This window comes from Stegostoma tigrinum, unplaced genomic scaffold (genome assembly GCF_030684315.1).
Source record: "Stegostoma tigrinum isolate sSteTig4 unplaced genomic scaffold, sSteTig4.hap1 scaffold_49, whole genome shotgun sequence".
In the NCBI taxonomy this organism is placed as follows: domain Eukaryota; kingdom Metazoa; phylum Chordata; class Chondrichthyes; order Orectolobiformes; family Stegostomatidae; genus Stegostoma; species Stegostoma tigrinum.
The window spans coordinates 1,926,439-1,949,816 of record NW_026728419.1 but is presented as its reverse complement, the minus strand read 5'-3'; the positions used below and the strand labels follow the sequence as shown (position 1 = coordinate 1,949,816).

Genomic DNA, 23,378 nt, shown 5'->3' with positions numbered 1-23,378 from the left:
AAAATTTGAGTTTTTTCAAAGTCTGGTCATAGGCTTAGGCTTGAAGTGGAAGTTCAGCTTTGAGCAAACGAGACAGTGGTCTGTGTAACAGCATTGGGTGTGACTCTAGAATGTAAGTAGTCTTCTAGGTCTTAAAAATCCCAAGCATATGTTAGTGTTCAGAACAGGGGTGCAGCGATCTCATCTGGAAGTGACCGTTTTTTCAAAAGTAGGTATTGGTTATGGGATAAGAGATAGTGGGAACTGCAGATGCTGAAGAATTCAACATAACATAGTTTGGAACTGGATGAGCACAGCCGGCCAAGCAGCATCTTAGGAATGCAGGTACATGCATATGTATATAACTACTGGTACTTAGTGTCTAGCCATGTGACATAATTATGACAACAGTCATTTTGGATGGGAAGCAACCTGCCTGGGCGTCTGTAGAGGAATGCAGCTGCTTCTCTTGTTGAATCATAGAGATCGTCAGTGAGGCCTGTGATTCTTTTTCAAATCAATGGTTTGACCTGGTGAATCTCAAAGTGTTTTTTTTTCAATCCTCATCGCCAATTTGTTTTTTTCTTTACCACACAGGTCCAGGGGGCTGAAGTGTTAAACAGCAGGTGTTTTATTATGTAGTTTACTGGCGAGGCAGCAGGGTTAGCCGAAGCTGTTCCTTGCCGGAAACGATCGCTGACATCATTGTGATGTGATCAGACTGTTAAAAGTGAGTGCCCACCATGCTTACATAAACTTGCAACAGTTTTCCACTCGATGGTTTCTGAGCACTCCCTTCTACACCAGCCTGTCACAGCCAACTCTGGCTTAGAAAGTGACAAGACTGACAAATTTCTCCATTCTGAATGAGTTTACGGGGATCTGAAGGAGCTATTTGAAGGTTGTGTTAACTTTCACTGTCGGGGCATAATTGTTGATGGGAGTTGCTCATCTGAAGAGGGAGACAGAAAGACACAATGTAATCTGAATGACCAGTTGACAACTTGGACATTTGGCAATATTCATGTTCAGCATGAAACCAATAGTGGGGAAGTGTTGACATTGAGGTCTGTTGAACCAACAGAGGGCTAGGCTGCCATTGTGTTCTGTCAACCTGCCTTGGTGCGAGAAGTAGACATGATGCAGGGCTTCTATACTGATGCCCAGCCTGTCTAGCTTGTGGGCCGCCAGGGCTGAGCATCAGGAGCAGTGACTGTTGCCAACAGAGCCATGCATTGACGGTGTGCGTGGAGCCAACAGTAGGAGTTGGGTGGAGATAACCAGTGATTTTAAATCTAACCTACAAATAGGAAGCAGATGATGAAAATTCGAGGATTTTGATCTGTCTGAACAGCCTGTGGCCCCTTGTGCGTCAATGTGTGTATTATGTACCCAGTCGTTGACAATATAGCACGCAGTTTTAATGTACAATTGCAAACTAGCAGGACAAAGGTACCCATGGATGGACAAATCTTGTTTGTCGTTCATTGCTTAAAACATGGCACGACTGACACCTTCAACCATTGTTTCCTTTTTATTTTTGATCAGGATCTTTTTTCGGAAACTTGTGCCCAGCCAATGTTTAGGGCCCATCTGGTCTCAACGAGGGAAGAAAGAAAAACAGCATCTGCTATCAACCGTCCAGGCCACCATTACACAGTTCAATAATGTTACAAAATGTGTCACCAGCACCGCATTAAGACCTCAACAGCTGAAACCAAGGCAGAGGGCTAAAATCATAGAGAAATTGATTGACATTGCCCAGGAACACTATTGTTTATTGATTTTTAGCCTTTGTAACAGGTTCAAGAGCACAGTGCATGAAACAACCATGGTGGAAGAGAGCAAGCAGTTGATATGTGTTGATATGTCCAAGGTTTGAAAGCCTCTTGAATTGGCGAGCAGAATACTTTTCTGAAGAAGAGTTGAATGCTTCATGGCAAATCCCAGCATTCATAATTTCTGTAGTGCTGGCTGCTGATAGTTCATGCCTCAGTTTACAGTTGCATTGAAGTATTAATGTTTATTTCGAATCAAAAGTATTTGGAACAAAAGATAAAAGGCAAACTGATTTCAGATATTTAATGGCCCTTCAAAAATGAAGTTACAATTGGGCATTACATAGTGTTGTTTGCCTCCCTTCCAAGCCATAATCAGTTTATGAAACAGTGTACATTTTATTCCCAATGTTCTGCATTCTGTGTGCCTACATGATGGCCCTTCAGCAACTTGTCTGGTTGTCTGTTTCTTATGTGTTTGCCAAAGGAATTTGTCTCAGCATGTTAGTCAGCAATCGGGAAAAGAGTGAGGACGGGCTGTCAGATCTGAGACCAGGTTTGTACTTGTCGCCAACATGTGGCATTCCCACTCGTACATTTGGAAAGAATCAGGGCAGGAACCGAGTAATTAACTAATTAAGTAAAGGAAGTAATTGATTCTTATTGAGTTTATAATCCAAAATTGCACTGGATTGTGCAACAAAACTGTACTTTCAATGTAGCTTCCCATATACACATGACAACAAAATATTCATTCATTGGTAAGGTTGGCAATGCAGGCTCACAATAATTCTGTTGCCAGCTATTTTAAAGAAGTCTGGTTTGGGTCTTGGCAACACTGCCTGCATCAGTTTTGACTCAGTAAGAGTCTTGAGGCATTAATGGGACCTTGATGGGGATTTGAATGTCTGTCTCCAGGTTCACAATATGGAGCAGTTCAACCGAATGTAGGCTGATGCCCAGTAATAGACATGGATGAAAGAGTTCCTGACATAGATACTGGCGCTATCAAAGGCCATTCTGAAGAGGAATCGCCACCTTACAGTTATCACTTGGCTGACTTTACTAGTTCTGATTTTGAGTTTTTACAATAGTTGATTAGGGACTGCTTCCATGTTGAAGTGTCCTCCATTACTTCCATTTTACTGCAGCAGCCTTATTTCTCTGAAGCCAGAAGACTCTGGGCTTGAGAACCTACCTGCTGGACTTAATCAGATAAGGCACTTAAGATGATGCCAATTGACGCACCTCTAAATAAATCCCAAATGGTCCAATCACCCTACCCCTCCCTGGCCTTCCTCCCCAAGCAGAAGTGGCTTTGAGACCTGATAACAAACACTCGTAGGTTTCCTCCCCATCTCCAACACACCCCAAAGTACACGTTTGGGAGGTTTGATTTGTTCCAGTTTTCTCCCTACCTCCACCGGGGCGGGGTGGGGGTGGTGGTGACGGTGCGTGATGATGGCTGGGAGAGCGCCAGCAGATGAGGGACATTCAGCTGCTAACCTGGGTAGGATTAATAAACTCAGTATCAATAACGTAGTGATTCATAAATGTAGACTCAGTTTCCTGGTTTGTCTGTTTTCCCTCGAATGAGTATCTCACGTGCCTGGTCCTGCCCTCCTATTCTGTCAGATGTTACAACCTATCATTCATTTATGAGCTAAATGTGATGGATATAACAAAGATGATTACCCCGCCTCCACCCCCCTACCTTTGCCACTTCTACCACTCAGATGTCCATGTCTCAATCCTACTCATTTTAAGCTCTCCTTTGGTGTCAGTAATCATATCTAACCAGTCACAGGCTGGCAGCAAGTGAACTGAAAATGTTGTCTCAGAGGGATACAAAATTAATACCAGGTTTTGAGTTGCCAAGAATTGTGGAATTCTTTCCCTCACAAAGTCTGTTTGTTAATGCAGTTATTTTCATAGCTAACATTTTTCTGATAGAACAATTTAAACAGTCTGTGTAATTGGGTAATGGGGAGTCTCTGCTTTTTCCACAGAACTCATGTTTTTTTTTCTAACAGGAATGTAGGATTTTGCGGAATTTCTCGTCAGTGCATGCAATTACCACGGCATTGCAATCCAATAGTGTGTTCAATTTGAAGAAGACTTGTGCAGCCGTGTCAAAGTAAGTCATTGTTCAGAAAGAGCCATGTAATTTTTATTTAATAAATATGAGGTAGGAAATTGCAGGTCTGACCTCCAGGTTTACTTGCACAAGTGATCTTCACACACTCAGTGTATCAACAGGATTACCAGAGGCACGACAGTGCAATCCTAACAATTGGCTAATTGGCAGAATCTGTCATTCTTCCACTAAGGAGTGAAGAGTTAATTCTCTTAATTGGAAAAAGAAAACTGTTGTGTTCCAAAACTGATCTGCTGTTGGATGTAACGTAACACTTTTTCCTGTGGATGTGCTGTGACGGGGTGATATAAGCCGGAGATTTGTGTGGGATGCTAAAATACAAAGACCACAATTATTTTAATCTCCCAAGAAAGCACTCTATATCACTTTGAAGTGCACACCTGTAGTTTATATTCGTGTGCCTCAGACCATTTGATCATGTTTGCTTTTTTGTAGGTCGTTTGGGAATGAAATCTCTCTTGCTGCTATGAGATTTACCAAAGCTACTGCACTCAAGAGCTTTTTTGTCACAAGGGTAGTATCCCCATCCCTGGGTTTAAACAATCAGCCTTCAAGTTCTACATGCCCCAGAGATTGCCAAAACATTTGTAAACAATTTTGTTAAAATAACTCTTCTTATTGTAAAAATGCTTCACTGCCATTCACTGCCTGTATTACTTGCTTATTTGTCAGATTCCGTATCAGCTGTTTGTTATCCTGACTCTATTCTGTCAAGAGTAATTTGTCTCATTCTCTTGACTAGGAGCAGTAAGATAACATTTGACAACCTTTCAAACAATGAAGAAGATAACTTTATAGCAAGTAGAGAGCTGCTAATGGAGGTAAGGTGTTGCACTTGGCCCAGTGTGACTATTTTCAGGGCATGATCAATAGTTTCTAGTAAAATATCTATCATGAACTAAATTGGTGACTGAATGCATACAGATTCTGTCAATCAATACTGCAACAGGAATATATGTATTGCAGTCCAGGAAGTCTAGCTTGGCTCAAATCTTCCAAGATTGTTTTGTCATGATTCTTATAATTGCTGAGGAAATTGCAGTTCAGACTTTAATCAACATCTAATGTGGTTATGCTGCAGTGATGCAGCCTTCGTACATTATCTTTCTCAGTGTTCATTATTTTGGAAATTTGAACTCAGGCAATGTATATAGTGTGATATGTGCCAATTTCTTTTTCTTTTGCTTTGTACACTTCGAGGTCCTCGTAATAGAAACCGAGGCAAAACATTAAGAGTGTTAACTGGTTCTCATAAGTGTTTTTGTTCAATTATCATATCTTCCTTTTATTGTTCTCTGTAGTAAGAAATATTTATTGCATAGGAATGGTGAGATATTCATATTGCTTTGTTTGATCATTATTTCAGACATCAACTATCTAGTTTCAACTAACTTGTACCAAAACTGACAATTTTCTAGCCATTCCTCCTCACTCCTTTTATCATGCTCTTTGCCCAATCATTTTGCTCCCGAATTTAACAAAAGAACAAAATAATTGGTTAGATACAAATATTTTGGTGCCACTTTACCAAACTAGTTGTCCAGGTCAGAAAATACTCAAAGTGTTCTGTTTAATCATTCTTAGGTGGAATCGAAACATTTTTAAGCTGCTATTTGAAGAGGGCAAAATACAGTAATCATGCTAGGATGTTGCCAATTTTACAGAAACTCCATTTTTCAAACTGCTCAATGTTCTAGTTACAGTTGACCAGCTTTTTAATATTGCTCTCCAGATGTTTGCTCCAGGATTTCTACTGTCCTGCTGTCACATTTTGTTTATTGTGTTTAGTGACCAACCCACCATCTGAGGCTATTAAGTTATTTCTTTGAGTAAGATAGGTGTCCTATGAAAAGATATTGAGAAGCATTATATTCTTGAGTTTAGAAAAATGACATTTAACCTTATTGAGGCAAAGTTTTGGAGATCTGGTATAGTAAATTGTTTTTATCTTCAAGTGAAATTGCACATTACGTAGAAAATTTCGAATCTCCAAATGATGAGGTTACACAAATATTGAGTTTGGTTTCCAGTTCACAGATCAGGGATCAAACGCTGAACTTGCCTGGCCTATATAGATCTAACATGGCGTTCCACTGTATAACTGTCTAAAATTTTGAGTCCTAAATTTTGATTCTAAATAGATTTAGTTGTATGATCAAGGGAATAAATAAGACATGGAGTAGTAATTTTGAGGAATAGGACAATGAGTTCACAATGGATTAAACAAATTCACCTCTCTTTTTCTAGGATATCGTTCAGGGAATTGTGCCGTACCTGGGAACTTTCTTAACAAAATTTTCAGCACTGGATTCGGCTTTCCCGAATTACCATTCGGTAAGTCTCTCTTACAAGATTTGGATTCCTTATTTGCTGATGAGCGCTATTATTATGGTTTCATTGCAAGCTGCTTGCAGATGAGAATCAAAGCAATAAAAAATGAGTTTGATTAATAATCCCAATCAGAATAATTTGATGTTTTGTACTGTGAATCAAACAATTTGTAAACAAAGGGACATGCAAATCACTTTGCAGTTAATTGAATATGGGTTTAGTTTTCCAAAAGGTTGGATAAATTGCCCATCATTTTTATTCTGTACAGGTGAATTGTATACCTGGATGTCACTGCCTATTGAGCAGTTGAACTGCTGAGAATGTCTTCAGCTTGGTACTGATCTACTTGACTGGAGCAAAGGGCTCTATGTAGTGTCCAAGATATGACCTGGTGGTATGATAGATCATTTGTGATTGGCCTTTGACGATATACTAAAATGGAACCAAGTTTACAGAGCTTGTATTTCACTTCTAATCTTTAAAGTTTCATGATCTTGTAGTACTGTTTGACCTTTGTATATTTGAATTAATTTTCTTTGTCCTGGTCTATCTCTTACAGAATGGCCTGATTAACTTTGACAAGAGACAAAAAGTTAGTACTGAAAATTGAACTGTACAAAATGTTTGGAATTGTATGAAAGGGGAAAAGCATGCTTTTCAATCTTGTGCTGCTTTATTTGCTTGTTGGGGGTGTAGGGGGAGTCGCCAACTGCATCCTAAATGTATATGGTCACTAATAAATCCAATAAAGAATTAAGGAGATGCTTTGTTGCTCAGAGCAGCCAGATTGCAGAAGCTGCTGCTACCAGGACTCGTTGAGAGGATGAGCACAGATGTATTTGAGAGAAAGTTAGATGTCAGAAAGGACACAACGGCATATGTAAAGTTTGAAGCAAGGTGGGAGAGGTGTATAGATCAGCATAGACCAGTTCAGTCAAATAGCTTGCTTTTGCGCTGCTAATGTGCTGCAATTTACCTTTGAGCAGTCACAGCCACGTACAGGATATGCCAGGCGTTATGTGAGTGAAGATGTTGTTCAATTAATCAAAGTGTCATGGAAGCTATTTCATTATTGAAGACACTGGGTAAACAATCTCTCCATATTAGTATTTTCCTTTATATGAGCGGCATCATTTCGTCATGGGATGTCAGAAATTGAGGGAGTGCACCTGTTTGGATTCTCACTGACTGGGCAGTATGTTTTACTCCATATTTCTGAATTTGGTAATACCAAATTCTCAACCTTCCCTGATGTCATGGCTACTGTTGAGGGTATCATCAAATCCCTATAGTGTGGCAACAGGCCATGCGGCCCAACGAGTTCATAGGGCCACTCTGAAGAGGGTCCCACCCAGACCCATTCCCCATGTCTAACTCACTGAACCTCAATATCCCTGGGCACTACGGGCAATTTAGCATGGGCAATGCACCTAGCCTGCACATCTTTGGACCTTGGGAGGAAACCAGAGCACCCAGAGGTAACCCACTCAGATTGTATTTTCATCTTGTACTGCAACATTCAGCACGCAACCTGGGAATATTAATTTGAGAGGAATTTGACCTTATGGCAAACAATGAATTTTTGCTCACAGAGCTGTAACTTGAGGTCCCTATGAATAGAATAGGTTCCGATTTGAAGCAGCTGATGCTGAATTTGCCAAACTGGGCCATGTGATGTAAAATCAGCTGGGTGGCAAAATAGGCATCCAAAGCTGTGTGACTCCAATTCACCAGCTCGGAATGTAATCTGTCAAATGGCCCGCCATTTGTTGTGGCTGACGTGGATGTAGTGAAGTGTTTCTTTTCACTGACCTGTTGAAAATTGGCTGGCACTTTACAACTTGGCAGTAACATGTTGTCAGAGTTTGACTGAGAAAGGTCTGCCCCTTTTTACATGTCAAATTGTGACAAAATTCAACCAAGAAGCCACTGTGGTTGAAAGAAAATAGTCCAGTAACGACAAGCTGTTCATGGTCCATTCAATTTCATGGTGGTGCAACTTTTACAAATTAACTCAACATTTTCACCGTCTGTCTTGGTATCAGTTACTATAGATCAGCCACTTATTTTGTACTTGGCAGACTTCCTTTTGCGTGGATGAATGATCTTTCATAACATTTCTTGTCTTCACCCTAAATTAGCTTATGGTTCTTAAGTGAATCATTTTTTTTAAAATAATCCATCTTTGAAGAACTGTTTTGGGAATTAGTGTCCTGAAGCCATCCTGGATAATCTGTACAGAAATTTATCCTTGAAAAGTCACATTTGTGTCATTTATTTCCAAAGCAGAAATATTTTTGTGACATGATGTACTGTGCACTTTGAATAAAGTTATCGATGCTGTTCAAATTACCAAGGACTCAGATTGAGCAGGAACTATTATAGCAGTTTAAACTTGCTTTAACAGTTCATTATTTATTTGTGTACTTTCAGGAATATGAAATAATTTTGGGTATCAAATCCCTGCAATTTTCTTGCTCATCTTACACCCTTCGTCCAAACGAGAATTTTCTAGACTTGTTCTTTATGCAACAATACTTAAGTGAGGATGGCGAGTACGTAACTGGTATTGTAGGAGTGTGCAGGTAAAACAGTTAAGTGTTGTGTGTGAAATCTTCTCTCGTTATATTTGCTGTTTAATGCTAGTGAGCTGCCAGTTTATTTATTGTCTTCTTTTTCCTTGGTTTCAAAGTTTTGACAATGAATTCTGACCTATGAGGATAAAGCCAGTTGCTCAATGAATCAATTCTGTTGTGTTGCTTCAAAATGTGTTTTATTGGTGTATAATAGTGCAGAGTATACTACCACTAAGCCAATGATTGCAGGAAAATGCAAAAAACTTGATGAGTGACCAATTTTAGCAACATGTCCAAGAGCTCCTACTGTGGGTGCACCTACAAATCCAGATGTAAATTGTACCAGTTTTGAGAAATGTTTCTTTTCCTTCCAATTTCTTTTCAAATACATAATCCTATTACGAACATAAAATTAACAATAACCCTACACAATTTAGCATTTTAAAGTACCTTTATATGGTTGCCTAAAAACATCATTCCCTCATCTCGAAATAGCCACAGTATATTTTTCATAATGCAACCAAAAATAATCTGCAACTGAAAAAATAAACCCACTTTGCCATTGCTGGAGCAGAGGTGATGAAGGAACCAGATTATAGATCACTGAAACTGATTTTTTGTTTTGACAGAGCAGGCTTTGTAATAATTACATTGTTTGAAAACAGTTTGTTTCTTTGTAAATTGGTGGGTAGAAGTTACTATTTAAAATGTACCTGATGTATCAATTTACATTCCTGCTTTGAAAAGCAAAGCTCACTATTAAGCCCGTCCTCAGGCTATGGATGACCATGTGCAGCAAGCACCTGGCATTATCGTCAATTCAATCAGTGGCACAGTCAGTATTGGGCCAACTTCAAACCTGGTATTTATTGTAACAGTAATTACAAAATGGTACCAAAATTCACTTTGCATGGATCATAAGTTAAATTTAAAGTCGTTTTGGACCTCTGGGATAGTTTGGTTGATTTTCAGACAGATTGTCTGGAAATATCAGCAACAGAAAGCCTGGTCAAGAGATATACTCCTTCATTTTACTATCTCCGAGATGTGGCATGTGGTGTTTTAGTCACCTGAAGTGACTGATTCATGGCCACCTTTCATTGCTTGACATTGTCTGTACATTCACATGACAGTGCGGATGAGGCCCAGAGAAACTCCTGTATAACTTTACAACCTATTGTATCACCTTTGGCACTGGAAGTTTGATTCTCCTGTTTACCAGTTAACTTTTTTCAAGCCCAGTCCTTGTTAATTTTTTTCTGTACCTGCTGCAGAAGTTCGACCATTTTGTTCAATTCCACGTGTTCTGTAAAAAGAGGGGGTTATCGTCTTGGTAAAAAAAATTACCCAAAGGAACCGCAGATGCTGGGAATCAAAAACACAGAGAGAAATTGCTGAAAAAAATCAGCAGGTCTGGCAGCATCTGTGGAAAGAAAGCAGAGTTAACTTTCGGGTCTGGTGACACTTCTTCAGAACTCTTATTGTCTTGATCTGCTGTTCATAAAGCAGAAAAGATTGATGTGCCCACAGAAGAGATTTTGTTGCTCATCAGTCAAAGTAATGTTCAGTGTTCTCTTGCCTGAAAACACGTGCCTTTTGCAAACAAAATTATCATTCATGCAATTTCAATTCTATGTAAATGATTCATTTTGCCAAAAATATTCAGAATATTGAGCAAAGGCACCTGATTCTTTTTCAATGAATCTTGTCTGAACATGTTTATCTGCTGTCCTGCAGCTCCTCTAAACTCAAGAAACCGCCAAAGCCCAAAAAGAGTGTGTTGAAGCGCCTCAGCTGGTAAGTATCCCATGTTAAGCACCTCAGATAACTCATTATTTCCTTTTTTATCGGGATGATTGGACAGAAAGATAAGTACATCTGTTTCTTGACAAATTGAGTCATTTGATGCGTGGTCATTATTGTTTCATTGGAGTGGGATCTTTTAAGTCTCTGGTCGAGTAATTTGAGATGATGCAAGGAGTGGTGGTGTTATTCTCACCTCGTGCATGTGTCTAGCGGAGACTGATTGATAGAGATTCTTTGCTATGACCATGATTGTAGAATGTGGACCTGTGATGAGCTTGGTATTGTCTAGCGATTCTCATTTATCCACTGAGAAGTTTCTACACCATGGCTAAATTTGAATTTGTTCATGAGAGACAAGTAAGCAAAAAAGGTGTTACAGTGAATTAAATTTGTATAGTTGTCGGCCTATATAATGAAAACTAGCAATGTTTAACAATTTTGAGTGAAAAATCAGATTTGTGTTCTACTTTGTGGGTCAGCAGGCAGCAAAAATATCTGTTGTTGAAAAATTATCAACCATGCTTCTCACATTTGAAACTCCACCTCAAAACTCAAATCTCTTTCCATGTAGAAGTTGACATGAAAGTATGTGTTTTTGTCGTTGTGCATACGTGTGTAAAGACTTCAAAGTTATTGTTTTCAGTAATGTTCCTGAGTTGGGGATATTATCTTATATTTCTGTTCAATAGGCAAGGACTGACCAGAACTCAGCAAAGTCAGGTTTTTCCCCCACCTACCCATGTAGAGTTTCAGAGAAAAAACCAGGCCTTGTTGCTGTGTTGTGCCTTGCAGCGATCTGGACTGTGACATGTGATTATTGTCATATAGAGACCAAGAAAGAGAAGGGAAACACTTATTCACTTCCTGGGATATCTTCTCTTTACATGAGTGTGGATGTTACATGGATATGATTTAGGCTTCCGTGGCTTAACTGTGATTGTCGAAGTGCAGGCAATCAACATTGCAGCATTAGTCTGCAATCTCACATTTCATCAGCCATCTGCTCTTGCTCCCTGTACTATTTAATGCCTAATATACCAACAATCAGGATTTTCAGTGTGGGAATTTTTTATCATGCCATCTGCTGTACTTCTTTTGGGAGTTTTGGAAAATTTTCTGTGTGAATCATGCAATATAAATGCAAATTGCTGAATAGAAATCCTAACATTTGCAGTACCAATATACTGAAGGCCAAATTCAGAGTTCACTGTCCTACCTTCCAAAGTGTTGTGTACAGTTTTCTATCAATTATCAATGGTGTTACTTTGTCTTATGTTTTATTTTTAACAAACTGCAGCTTTCAGGAAGAAATTATGCACACATTAGCATGTGGCCAGGTTGGAGGAAATTTTCCAACCTGTGGGTATTCAAATCCACATTTTGCCTTTCATAAGGTCTAGGTTGATAGCAGGTTGAATAACATTGCAAAAAGTCCAGATTCTTGTGCTATCTGAATATGGAAACTTTATCACATATTCATATACTCCATAGCTATTAGACAACGTAACACTGTTCAATCCGGGTGATGCAAGCTCTTGGTATTAGTGTGCCACTATTAATTTCTCACAGGTCAAATGTGGCAAACATCAAACTCCTGGTACTCACATCAGCAATGTACCTTCATGCTAGGTTTTCTTTTGACAGTTTGTCTAGAATGCAATGGCATTTCCATTATTTGGTGTGTCCCCTTTACCTTGTGCAGCCTGTTTTCAAGGAGAGGTGTTAAAGTACACAGCGCTCCACCTAAAAGCTCTGAGCAGCCAGCATCCCTTCAGAATGAGGATTCAGACGAGAGCATTACCTCAGCCAGACACTTGGAAATGGAAGAGCCAAGCACCTCGCAAAAAGCGCTGGAAAAGGTGAGACAGTGAGGCACTCATCACATAAAATATGTTGTTCTTGGAGACACTGGTTTGTTTAATAATGGCCAGACACTTTTTTTCTTCTTTCTTTCCTTCCTTCTGTCTTCCTGCCATCTATTATCCTGACCACACTTTGGCATTCAAGAGGACACAAGGGTACTCAGTGATACCGTCCCAACCACTGGAGCTGGATGACTGCCTGGCCAATCTCCTTCTCCTTTTAAGAGCTATTAGCCTAATAGCCATTTTGATGTTTCAGCCAGACTGAAATCCTTAATTTGAATGCCGTTCCATCAAGCATCTTCATAATTGGCTACTGCCAGCAATTTTGCATCCCAGGTCCCACTTGCCAAAGTTGGGTTACTTGCTTTCAGAACGAAGGCAAGACAGCTGTGCAATTCCCATCAAAATTCAACCTTTGTGCTGTTTACTGAAGCATTTGATTCCAGAAAAGGTATTATTCGTTCATGAAGTGAGAGCTGATTTTTTTTTTCAGATGTGGTTTGCTTTGTTTTGTTTAGATATTTTATACGATTTTTAAAAATGTACAAAGGAAGCTGGACATGTTTTTTTAAAGATCGCCATATCAATAACCAAAATATTTCATCTTTAATTCTTAACAGCATGTTTAATTTCTGCACAGTAAATTTTAGTGAATGGGGTACATCTGTCGCAGCTTGAAGCGCACAGCCCACAAAAACATTATTCAGAGTATGTTGGCCAGGTCTTGATCCAGCAATTGCAACAAAGTAATGCAGCTCTCTGCATGGAGTCCTCGTGACTGCACGTTTTGTTTTTCTTCAATATTTGGGCTTTTAGCTGTTGATTAGTGTGTTCTCTGCCAAAGACCATTGTGTTCTGGATGATTATCAGAGTTGTGTTATGGTTATTGTTTTCGAATCTGTCTAGGACTTGTCCCAGGAATGTTTTCGCAATGTATTCTCCCATGAATTGGGCTAAGTGTTATTAGGTCACATTTGGGTGTTTTGGCGTGGTATTTTTTGTTTTAAAAATCTCTCTTCCTTTTTATAGATTCCCCTGTTTAGTGTGACTGCCTCTATATTAATCATAAACTGAGAGCTGCAGTGACTTGGATGATTTCGCTTCCGGTTTCTTTAGTTCTCTGTCTCTGTGTGTCTTGCTGTTGCTATCTCTCTCTTTCTTTCTGCCAGTGGTGCTGTGCCGCACACATTCTGACCTGCACCATACACTTGTTGGCCCATTCGCAGTCACCCACACTTCATAAATGTGTGTTTTAACTTCAAACATTGTAGGTGCATTCAAGATTTCTGTGTGTAGCAGGGTGAAGTGGGCAAATAAATATTTATGTAAGCATGTTCATATACTGAGTGCAAACTGAAACCCCAAAGGGTTTACCTGACAAACTTAGAATTGAAGCACCAGTTTACATGGTCAAGTGAAATGACCACAATGTTATTGTGCTGAGGGAAACTAATTAGTAATTTATGGGCATGCTAAGTACTGAATTGTTGATGTTGACTGAACAGCTCGTAAACACAAACAGAAGTATAATTCCTCAGAAGTGATCTTTCCTGGTAGAGGAAAGAACTGCAAGTAAAAAATTTCACAAGACAGCAACGACCAAGAAATCATGTACAACATCATGTTCTTGCAATTAAGCTGTCCTGCGCAGAATGCCTTCACCTTTGTGGGCAGCAGGACAGCATATTTTGTGTAATAATAAGTATAACTGGAAAGGGGGAAGTTTCTAATATGCAAGATTTACAAACGTCTTCTTAAACAAAATAATTATTCCACAGTCATTAAAATCCGTGGATACTGCCTCCTCTGGAGGTTCATCCAACAGTGGTGCACCAGCAAAACCAAATTATGACAGAGACAAGTCTGGTAGGCGTGCAGGTTTGGGCAGCTGCTGGTGTGCAACACGTCAGAGGGACCACCGCCAGAATGAGAAAAGCTGCCTCATCCGAGTCTGATTAGAGGAGGACAGAGCACAACAATTCAAAATGATTTTGGTAAGTCCCTGGACAGGTTGCTCTCGTCATGCTTGGTCCAAATAATTGCCATTGCTTTCTGCCAGTATTGCAAGATGATTTTTTTATCCCAATTATTTGTTGCCATGCAGTCATATGCATTGTGTATTTTCCACATTGCTGAAGTCTTTTTTGGTCAATAGGAGTGCTTTGACCATCATTTTGATCCTGTTTTGTAAAGCACTCGCAATGTTTAGGTTTTAGGCCTGAACACATTTTCCTTGCATTTCTCCTGGCAAGGTGCAGCACTCTGTTGCCCCACTTTATGGATGAACCGATAACTATTGAAGAGGAAATATCACAAATTAACACGTATCATTAACTGTACAATAAATCAGCAAGGAGGTACCAGATCTTCAGTTAGCTGACCACAAGCACTTTGGCCCATCTGTAAACTAATCGAGTAATATTAGCAGAGATATTGAATATTTCTTTCCTGGTTTTGGCTCATGTGAAATTTAAAAGGCTGGTACATGGAAGAAAGCACATCAAAAATGGGTTGGAGAAGAACATAGAACATTACAGCACAGTACAGGCCCTTCGGCCTTCGATGTTGTGCCGACCTGTCATACCAATCTGAAGCCCATCTTACCTATTCCATGTACATCCATATGCTTGTTCAATGTCGACTTAAATGTACTTAAAGTTGGCGAATCTATTACCTTTGCAGGCAAAGTGTTCCAATAGCAAGAGTGCAATCCAAAACAGAATAGCTCCCTGCTGGCTAGTTTAGGAAAGCCGAAGGAATATTGGCCAAATTAGAAGGCACATCGGTTGTTCTGTTTGATCATGTATTTTCCTTGAAAGGATCAGTCATACTCTGATTGTGCCTCCAGAGAGGTCAGTGTGATGCGTGGAAATTGCTTCTGGTGTTTAAATATTGTTAACAAACAGCGCCTCTTGACTCTGGTGAAGAGAATATTTGTTAGCTTATCAGTGAGCTGGAGATGGGGCAGAGCCAGCCTAAGATCTGAAGCAGAATTTGGATAAGCAAATGGCAAACAGCCTATTTAAATTGGACATCTATGAAACACAGAAAACAAAATTCTCAACCAAAATGTTGATAATGTCACCTGATGAATGTGCAACAAATTGTTGCCAACTAACACAGTCATGTGAGGCCAACGAGAGAATCGTGGAATGTTATCACAAAGCAAAAAAAAAAGCTTGACCTATTGTGTCTGTGCTAAATCTCAGTAAGAAGTAGCTAAATTCGCCACCCACCACCACCACCATTGCCCTTTTTCGCCCTGCCCTGCAAATTTTGCTCCATGTAATTATTCAGTCGTCTTATGAAAGTAATTTAATCTGCTTTAACCACCTATTCGGATATTGCGGTTTGGAAAAAGCAGGATTCTTTTTTGTTTTTGCTTTTTCTCCCCACCAATGACCTTAGATTTTGACCTTGGTACATAGTGTCAGAAGGACCAGTAAACAGTTTCCCTCATTTACTTTAGTTAGCCTGAGCAAATGACTGTTCTTCATGATTCTATGTTCTAATCCTTACCCAATTTTGTGTCTATACCACCACTGCCCATTTCATTCCACAGGCTTCAATTTTGCTTGCACACTTGTGTGGCACTTCTTCGAACATAATTTAGAAAATCCAATTTATCACTAATTAATCACTGAAATTAGTGATTAATCATTTAAAGTGTGAGCATACAGAGTGGAAAAGGTATTGGTTATTCAAAAAAGATCACTTTAGGGGATGTTAGTTCATGTAAGATAGCAAGGTGTCGAGCTGGATGAACACAGCAGGCCAAGCAGCATTAGAGGAGCAGGAAGGCTGACGTTTCGCGCCTAGACTCTTCTTTAGAAAGATCATGTAGTTCATCCAATCTCTAGTTGTGTAATATTTGACTCTGTCACTTATAGAATTGTAGAGACATACCGAACAAAATATCCCTCCAAGCCTTTCCTATTTATGTACTTATTCAAATGTCATTTAAACATTGTAATTGTGTCTACATCTGCCACTTGCTCAGGAATTTAATTCCACTACATTTGTTGGATTTTTCAGATTTGTTATCCATTAATATATTTATTATGATCTTTGCTTTTGACTGGGTGGCAAAAGTAATTTTTTTCGCCATGAACTATAGCACAATTAAAGTAGAATTAAGGGTGAGTCTACTCAACCAGAAAACATTGGAGTTCTCCAGAAGAAACAGAAAATTTGCGAGTGCATTTCATCTTCCAGGTCATTGCTCAAACTTGAGCTGAGAAAAGCAATCTCCAAATATAACACAGAATTAAACAAAAGCAGACAATTGCCCCAAAAAGTTGGTCTTCTCAATATCCTGCCTATCAAATATTATTCCTGTACAGCCACATTATGACTGAATATTAAATATTTGCACTGTCTTCAAATCACAAATTGCTAAATGTTTCAAACTGTTAAAGCAATTTTATGAATAATTTATGCGAATAAGCATTGCATTCGGAAATGTCAGACTTCACAAACAACATTGAGCCATTTGCTGAAATGACAATAAATGTTAAAAGCAGGCAAATGGTATGGGGGTAACAAAGTGGGAAGCTGGATGAACACAGCAGGCCAAGCAGCATCTTAGGAACACACAATCTGACGTTTCAGGCCTAGACCCTTTTCTGATGAAGGGTCTAGGCCTGAAACATCTGCTTTTGTGCACCAAAGATGCTTCTTGACCTGCTGTGTTCATCCAGCTCCACACTTTGTTATCTTGGATTCTCCACCATCTGCAGTTCCCATTATCTCTGATACAATTTTAACCTCATTGCGAAGCCTCTTCCAGGGATGCCTAACCTGAAGAAGTTACCCTCCTCCCTCCAGACAAACCTCAGTGGGTCTCTTTCCCACTGCAACTCTCTTGTAATCTCTTCAGCCTTGAAACAAAGCTTTTCTGTTGAAGGGTCTGTGCCCGAAACATCAGCTTTTGTGCTCCTGAGATGCGGCTTGGCCTGCTGTGTTCATCCAGCTCCACACTTTGTTATCTTGGACTCTCCAACATCTGCAATTCCCATTATCTCAAATGGTATGGGGGTTTTGGGTGGGAGGGGATGGAAGCGGATTATTTAAATTATGAATTTCATCACTAGTTACTTGTTTCAAACTGTGTGTATAGGTAAACTTGATCACTGGGCTCTGTTTCCATTCAAATTCCAACCTTTACTGTTCACAGTAACTGTGTTATGGAGCATCGAATGCAGATTTTACAATAACAGTCCTACCAGATATTATTTTATTAATGTAACTTTTACAGTTTTCAGTGTAATGTCCCAATTAGTTTTCTGGGTGAAAGCAGCTATATTTATAAGCCCTTTGGAAATTAAGGCTTTACATATTTCATTTGGTGTGTGTGTGTGTGTCGAATGCATGAATGAAAAGTGAATGTTATTTTAATTAGGTGACTAATCAAGATCGTGTATCTGAAGTTCTCAACAAAGCCATGACCGCGCTCACATTTGAACCCGAGCGTCCTCAGCAATTTGCTCTAGCACAGATCATTGAATCAAATAAAGGTGAGCAGTGGAAATTGCTTCAATTTAAGTTAAATCTATTTCTGAACAGCATAACCACTGCAAGGGAATTGATATTTTCTTTTGATTTCACCAAAAAGCTGAAGATATCTAAATTTGTATCATTGAACATATCCAACCATGTTCAGCAGGATTCAACTCTGAGGAATGTAAAGCCAGTAAACAACTAATATCTGCACCTAATAAAAGCAAATTATTTCATCAGATTGCCCTAAAGCCAAATCAGAACAAAGAACCACAAATGCTGGAAATCAGAAACTGCTGGAAAAGCACAGCAGCAGTGGCAACACATGTAGAGAGAAGTCAGGGTTAGTGTTTGGAGTCCAGTAGCCCCTTTGTAAAACTACTTAAAGCCATATTGAGTGAAGGATGAACATCAGGATTTAGTTGTGGCAGTGTTCACATTGCTTTGTTCATTCTTATTTTAACTGGTTATTCCAAAATAAATGTTTCCTGTTGCTAAAATTAATCTGTTCTTCCCCTCTTTTTGGCCCGTGGCTGAGAGACCAGAAACATGGACGGGGTCCCTGCTGTCAAGTTGCGAATCTGTCGCAACCCTCCCCCCACTCCATTTCCTGGTGAAAAGTAGAAACGAGGACTCATGGGTTTAATTCTGCTGTGGTTTAAAACGTGCCATCCAGGCTGTGTTAAGCGGAATGCCTTATGAAAATGAAAGGTCCCAATGCCTTTGCAGCATGCGATCCCTGTCAGTTTTCACAGAAAAGAAAAATCAATCCCCTGGATGCAAGTCTCACTGACAAAGCTGGTATTTATTCTGCATCCATCATTGCCCTCAGAAAATGGCCATACACTGGATCACTAACTCGTGTTTGATTTAGGTGCCCTCAGTGGTGTTAGTTTCAAGATTCCAACACAATGCTGAAGGAGAGGATAGCTTTTCTCAGTGTTTTCACGTTGAACAAACTGCACTTTTTTGTGTTTGATGCTGGTATCAGCAGAAGTCACCTTGTAGCTGCTGGGTCATTCGTGAATCAATTAGGGTTTTGCATTGTTCTAAAGAGATTAAAATCTGACATCTTTACCTGGGCTACTGTATGCTTGGCTGACTCTTCATAGCCTCATATGTGGCCTAATAAAGCCAGTCAATTGTACAAACTGTCATGAAGAAGGCCTGTGCCATCGGAGAGCGAGGCGTTTGAAATGGATTTTAGTCTTGGCCAACAATGCTCCTCCTTAGAATGGGTCTCAGATATAATGGTTTTCAGTTATTGAGTTTACCTAAGGATGGTATAACTCCAAGATTTTCTCTTGTGTTTTGTAATATATTCTGAATCCTTGCAGTACATTTGTTCTGTTCCTCCCAGCCATTGATATTTCCATATCCAGGAAACAGTTGGACCTGTGCACAATCAATATGATGAAAACACGTGTGAATAATAATATGCTTTCCCTCTGCTTTTTCAGTGCTCATACTTCCGGCCGATGCCATCCTGTATTACGCAATGGACAAGAAAGTGAATCACGACTTCATCCTGAGATTCACTGAAAGAAGATCTTCATGTCTATGCAAGTTTTAGCTGTAAGGAACATAATGTTTCATGGGACTCTGTTGGATCTAAAATCTCTGCTCAGTATCAAAAACCCTGCAATATATGAATAAATTACTTTGGCAGTGTTCTACTTTAAATTATTGAACAATTTGGAGAGAGTGACTTGACTTCAGACAATTGCTTAACATTAACTTTTGAGTCCAGTGCTTGTTTGTCCTTTTCAAACATCTTGCACATCAGCTATTTTTTCTGGAGGGCTGGAGAATTGAACCTTGCTAACTGTCTTCTATGAACATCACAGTCATGTATCAATCGGTTGGATGAGAAAAAGAATCTTTTACGTATTAATCTTGTTGACCAATTGTGATTGAATTTTCCTTGGTTCCTCAATGGTTGTTTGGTTACAAAGCAAACCAGCCATTTGTTCAGCCAATGGCAGGATGACGAATACTTCAACTGAAGTGTTTGGTTTGGCCTTTAAACTCTTCAGTACTCCATTCCTGCCTTCAATATTTTTATTTCTCCAGTGATTTAAGCTAATTTGGAGAGAATGCCATTGACATGCCTTCAACAAAGGGCAACTACAAGAAATAATAGAGTTGTTTATTACTGCAGGTGATACTGCACTTGTTTGAGACTTTAACTGTTTTTACTTAATGTTCATTTTCCAGAAATTTAATATAAAATTATTATACGGGCTACGTAGTGAGACCAAGTGTGTGAGAGTGAGATTACGTGAGTGAGATTGTGAGAGTACGAGTCAGACCATGTGTGTGAGTGAGCGCCAAGTCAGTGAGAGTGAGTGAAACTGTGTGTGTGAGACTGTGGGAAATCAGAGTGAGACGGTATGCATTAATGAGACCGTGTGAGTGAGAGTCAGAGTGAGCTGATGTGTAAGAGTGAGACTGTGTGAAGTTAGAGTAAGACCGTGTGTGTGAGTCAGACTGAATGACAGTGAGTATGAGACTGTGTGTGAGCAATACTGAGAGTTTCTGTGTGAGAGAGTGGGACTGTATGAAGTCAGTGAGACTGTGAGTGAAAGCATGTGCGTGAGTGAGACTGTGAGAGAGAGAGTCAAAGTTAGATTGAGAGAGAGAGAGAGAGAGAGAGAGAGAGAGAGAGAGTCAGGATTTGTATGTGAATGAGACCATGCATTTGTGAGAGTGAGACCATGTGTGTGACTAAGAATGTGTGTGTGAGTGAGAGAGTCTGAGTGGGGCTGTGTGTGGGTGGGAGTGTGTGTGGGTGGGACTTTGAGAGAGTGAGACTGTGTTCGAGTGAGACTGCGCACTCAAAGTGAGACTGACTAAGTGTCAGAGACAGCCTGTGTGAGTGAGACTGAGTTGGTGTGAGAGAGTCAAGATTGAGCATGTGTGTGTTTAACCCTGAGTTTGTGCTTGTGACACAATGTCAGTGTCTGTGTGGGAGTGAGTCAAACTACGTGTGTGAGACTGTATGAAGTGAGAATGAGACTGTGCAAAGTCAGTATGGGACTGTATGTGTGAGACTGAGACCATGTGCGTGAGTGAAAAAGTCATTGAGGCTACGTATGAGACTGATGTGTGTGCGTTTAGCTCTGAGAGTGAAACTGCAAAGTCACCGTGACACTGTATGAGTGAGAGTGTGTGAGATTGTGCCTCTGAGACTGTGTGAGACTGAGTGTGAATGAGACTGTGTGGGAAGTGAGTCAGTCCACGTGTGTGAATGAGTCGATTATTTGTGAGTGAAACTGAGTGTGAGTGAGGCTGCGTGAAGTGTGAGTCAGACTGACTGAGTGTGTGTGAGTGACTATAACAGGCTGAGTGAGACTGTGTGTGTAAGTGTGAGACTGAATGAAACTGTCAGAGTGTAAGAGTGAGAGAGTGTGTGTATGAGAGGATATATCAGTAAAGTGCATGCCATCTCAGGAAAAAAAAACTAACAAACTAACCATTTATCCAGACCATTAGGTGGGATGATGAGTACTTCAGCTGGACTGTTTGGCTCGGCCTTTAAAGTCTCCAGCCAACCTTTTGTTTCCAGTGGCTTTAACTAATTCTGGATTAAAAGACCATTGATATGTTTTTAACTCACTGCAACTGCAAGAAATAACAGCACTGTTTATTATTGCTAGTGGTATTGTACTTGTTTGAGACTTTAATTAATGCTCAGCTTTATAATGAATTTATTTTGAATGGTTATATTGTGAGATGTGCGGGCGTGTGTAAGAGAATATATATTTGTAAAGTGCGAACCATTTTGGGGATAACAGGTATTTAAAAGATGCACAGGGGACCAGATCACCTCAGACATGAATACTGTAATACACTTGTTGTTCCTAGTTTATCTGCTCATGTTGCATTAGTCAGATCTGTCATTGTTTCAAGTGGGTCTCATTGGTTAACAGCCTCATCTGAAACTCATTCATTGACCTTTTCATCTTCATGCAATCACATCTCACGTGCAGGACAGCGTTGGTTATGTATATTCACTTTTCAAATGGATCCAAAACAATAATCCATTCAAAGTAGCAAAATGTCAGGAATTTTAAACAGTATTTGAGTCCCTATCAAATTCACATTTGCACTATGTATAAATTAACGCCAGGAACAACAAACACTTTAACATTTCTGGCATTCCTTTCTTCCACAGGCAATGTTCAAGCCTCCTTTCCAATGTGAATCAATGAGGTCTGGTGAGGAAGGACTTTAAGGAGCTCACCGCCCTGATTTTTGAGAGGTCGGATGTATTTTGTTGCCTTCTCCTTCTGTAAATCGCTTGTTGCTCGATATAGGATTCACTAATTCGACATTTACACATAACCACTTTAAAACTAAAATGGTTCAACATCGAGGCTATGCCAACAATACCAGCCACAGGTAGAAGAGGAAATCATCTCAGTTCTTTGTCTAAGTTTTGTTTCTAAAAATAGAGTTCAGTAAATGTTTTCAATGTTCATACATTTGTTTTAAATTAAAAAACTTAAATTGCAATCTTTTGTTTCATTCTTTTGAAGTAGAAGACAAATTCTGGGCTGAGGGAGTATACTTCATATCTAATTAGCGCTGCTTCACTAAATATAACCTCCTATCAGCAATTTGTGTTGAGAGCTCACCTCCACGAACCATGTATCTGGGGCAATTGACAGCCATAATCCTAGACAGCAAGGCAGGTACATTGGCACCACACAGGAAATCTCTATTTGGCAGGGGGGGGGGGGGGGGGGGCGTGCAGCTGATGGAGAAACTGGTTGAACAAATAATGGCTCTGCCAGGATTGGAACAGTTTGTTTGCAATATGTGGAAAAGGTGTCTCCATTAAAAATGGCCTCTGACATCCATCTACTCACTTACATCACTGACTCCATGCCATTTGTAAAATGCAAGCTTCAGTGCAAAGGCCACATTGGCCTTGATGCACTTTCAAAGAATTTCTGTGCAAGACTGTTGTATAATGGTGTTTGCAGTGACTGTCACATCAGCGCTGTGGGGCAACTCGTGCTGGCACAAGCATTGGTGGGACAGAAAAAAGAGTTAGCTCCAGGAATAGTGGCTGTACCGTTGTAGTTTTCCTCATCTTTGGATTCTGGGTAAGTATCTGGAGAACTGCCAATGTGACACCCCTGTTCAAAAAGAGAGGAAGGCAAAAGGCAGGTAACTTTAGGCAAAACATGTAATGTTGAAAAGGCGTTGGGATCAATCATTAAGGAAATAATAACAGTGCATTTGGAAAGCAATAATCTAATTAAACAGAGTCATCATGACTCCATGTCTTACTATTAGTTTTTTGAAGAATGCTGAACCGAGCAGTTAGGGAGGAACCAGTACAAATGTTGTATTTGGACTTCGAGCAGGCGTTCAA

General features: G+C 39.8%; 1 protein-coding gene and 1 long non-coding RNA gene across 3 annotated transcripts in view; one reads left to right on the top strand and one right to left on the bottom strand.

The window, feature by feature from the left end:
* Nucleotides 1–8,568: 8,568 nt before the first annotated feature.
* Nucleotides 8,569–23,378, bottom strand: part of LOC132208593 (uncharacterized) — a 49,910-nt gene continuing 35,100 nt past the window's right edge. Inside the window, exon 5 of one of the 2 annotated variants that reach the window (XR_009444723.1) lies at nucleotides 8,569–14,786. This is a non-coding gene — a long non-coding RNA (uncharacterized LOC132208593). Of the gene's footprint in view, nucleotides 14,787–19,393; nucleotides 21,576–23,378 lie in introns of those variants that run through there. The other variant, XR_009444724.1, reaches the window with a different exon arrangement.
* Nucleotides 14,422–19,736, top strand: LOC132208592 (ral guanine nucleotide dissociation stimulator-like 3). The gene is made up of 3 exons (XM_059644068.1): nucleotides 14,422–14,487; nucleotides 17,895–18,009; nucleotides 19,453–19,736. The coding sequence occupies exons 1-3, from the start codon at nucleotides 14,479–14,481 to the stop codon at nucleotides 19,563–19,565; spliced, it is 237 nt and encodes a 78-aa protein (XP_059500051.1). The 5' UTR covers nucleotides 14,422–14,478; the 3' UTR covers nucleotides 19,566–19,736.

Excerpts from the sequence above, each read along its gene's own strand:
- LOC132208592 (XM_059644068.1), top strand. Across the intron at positions 18,010-19,452 it reads GATCATTGAATCAAATAAAG|TGCTCATACTTCCGGCCGAT; the intron begins GTGAGCAGTGGA and ends CTGCTTTTTCAG.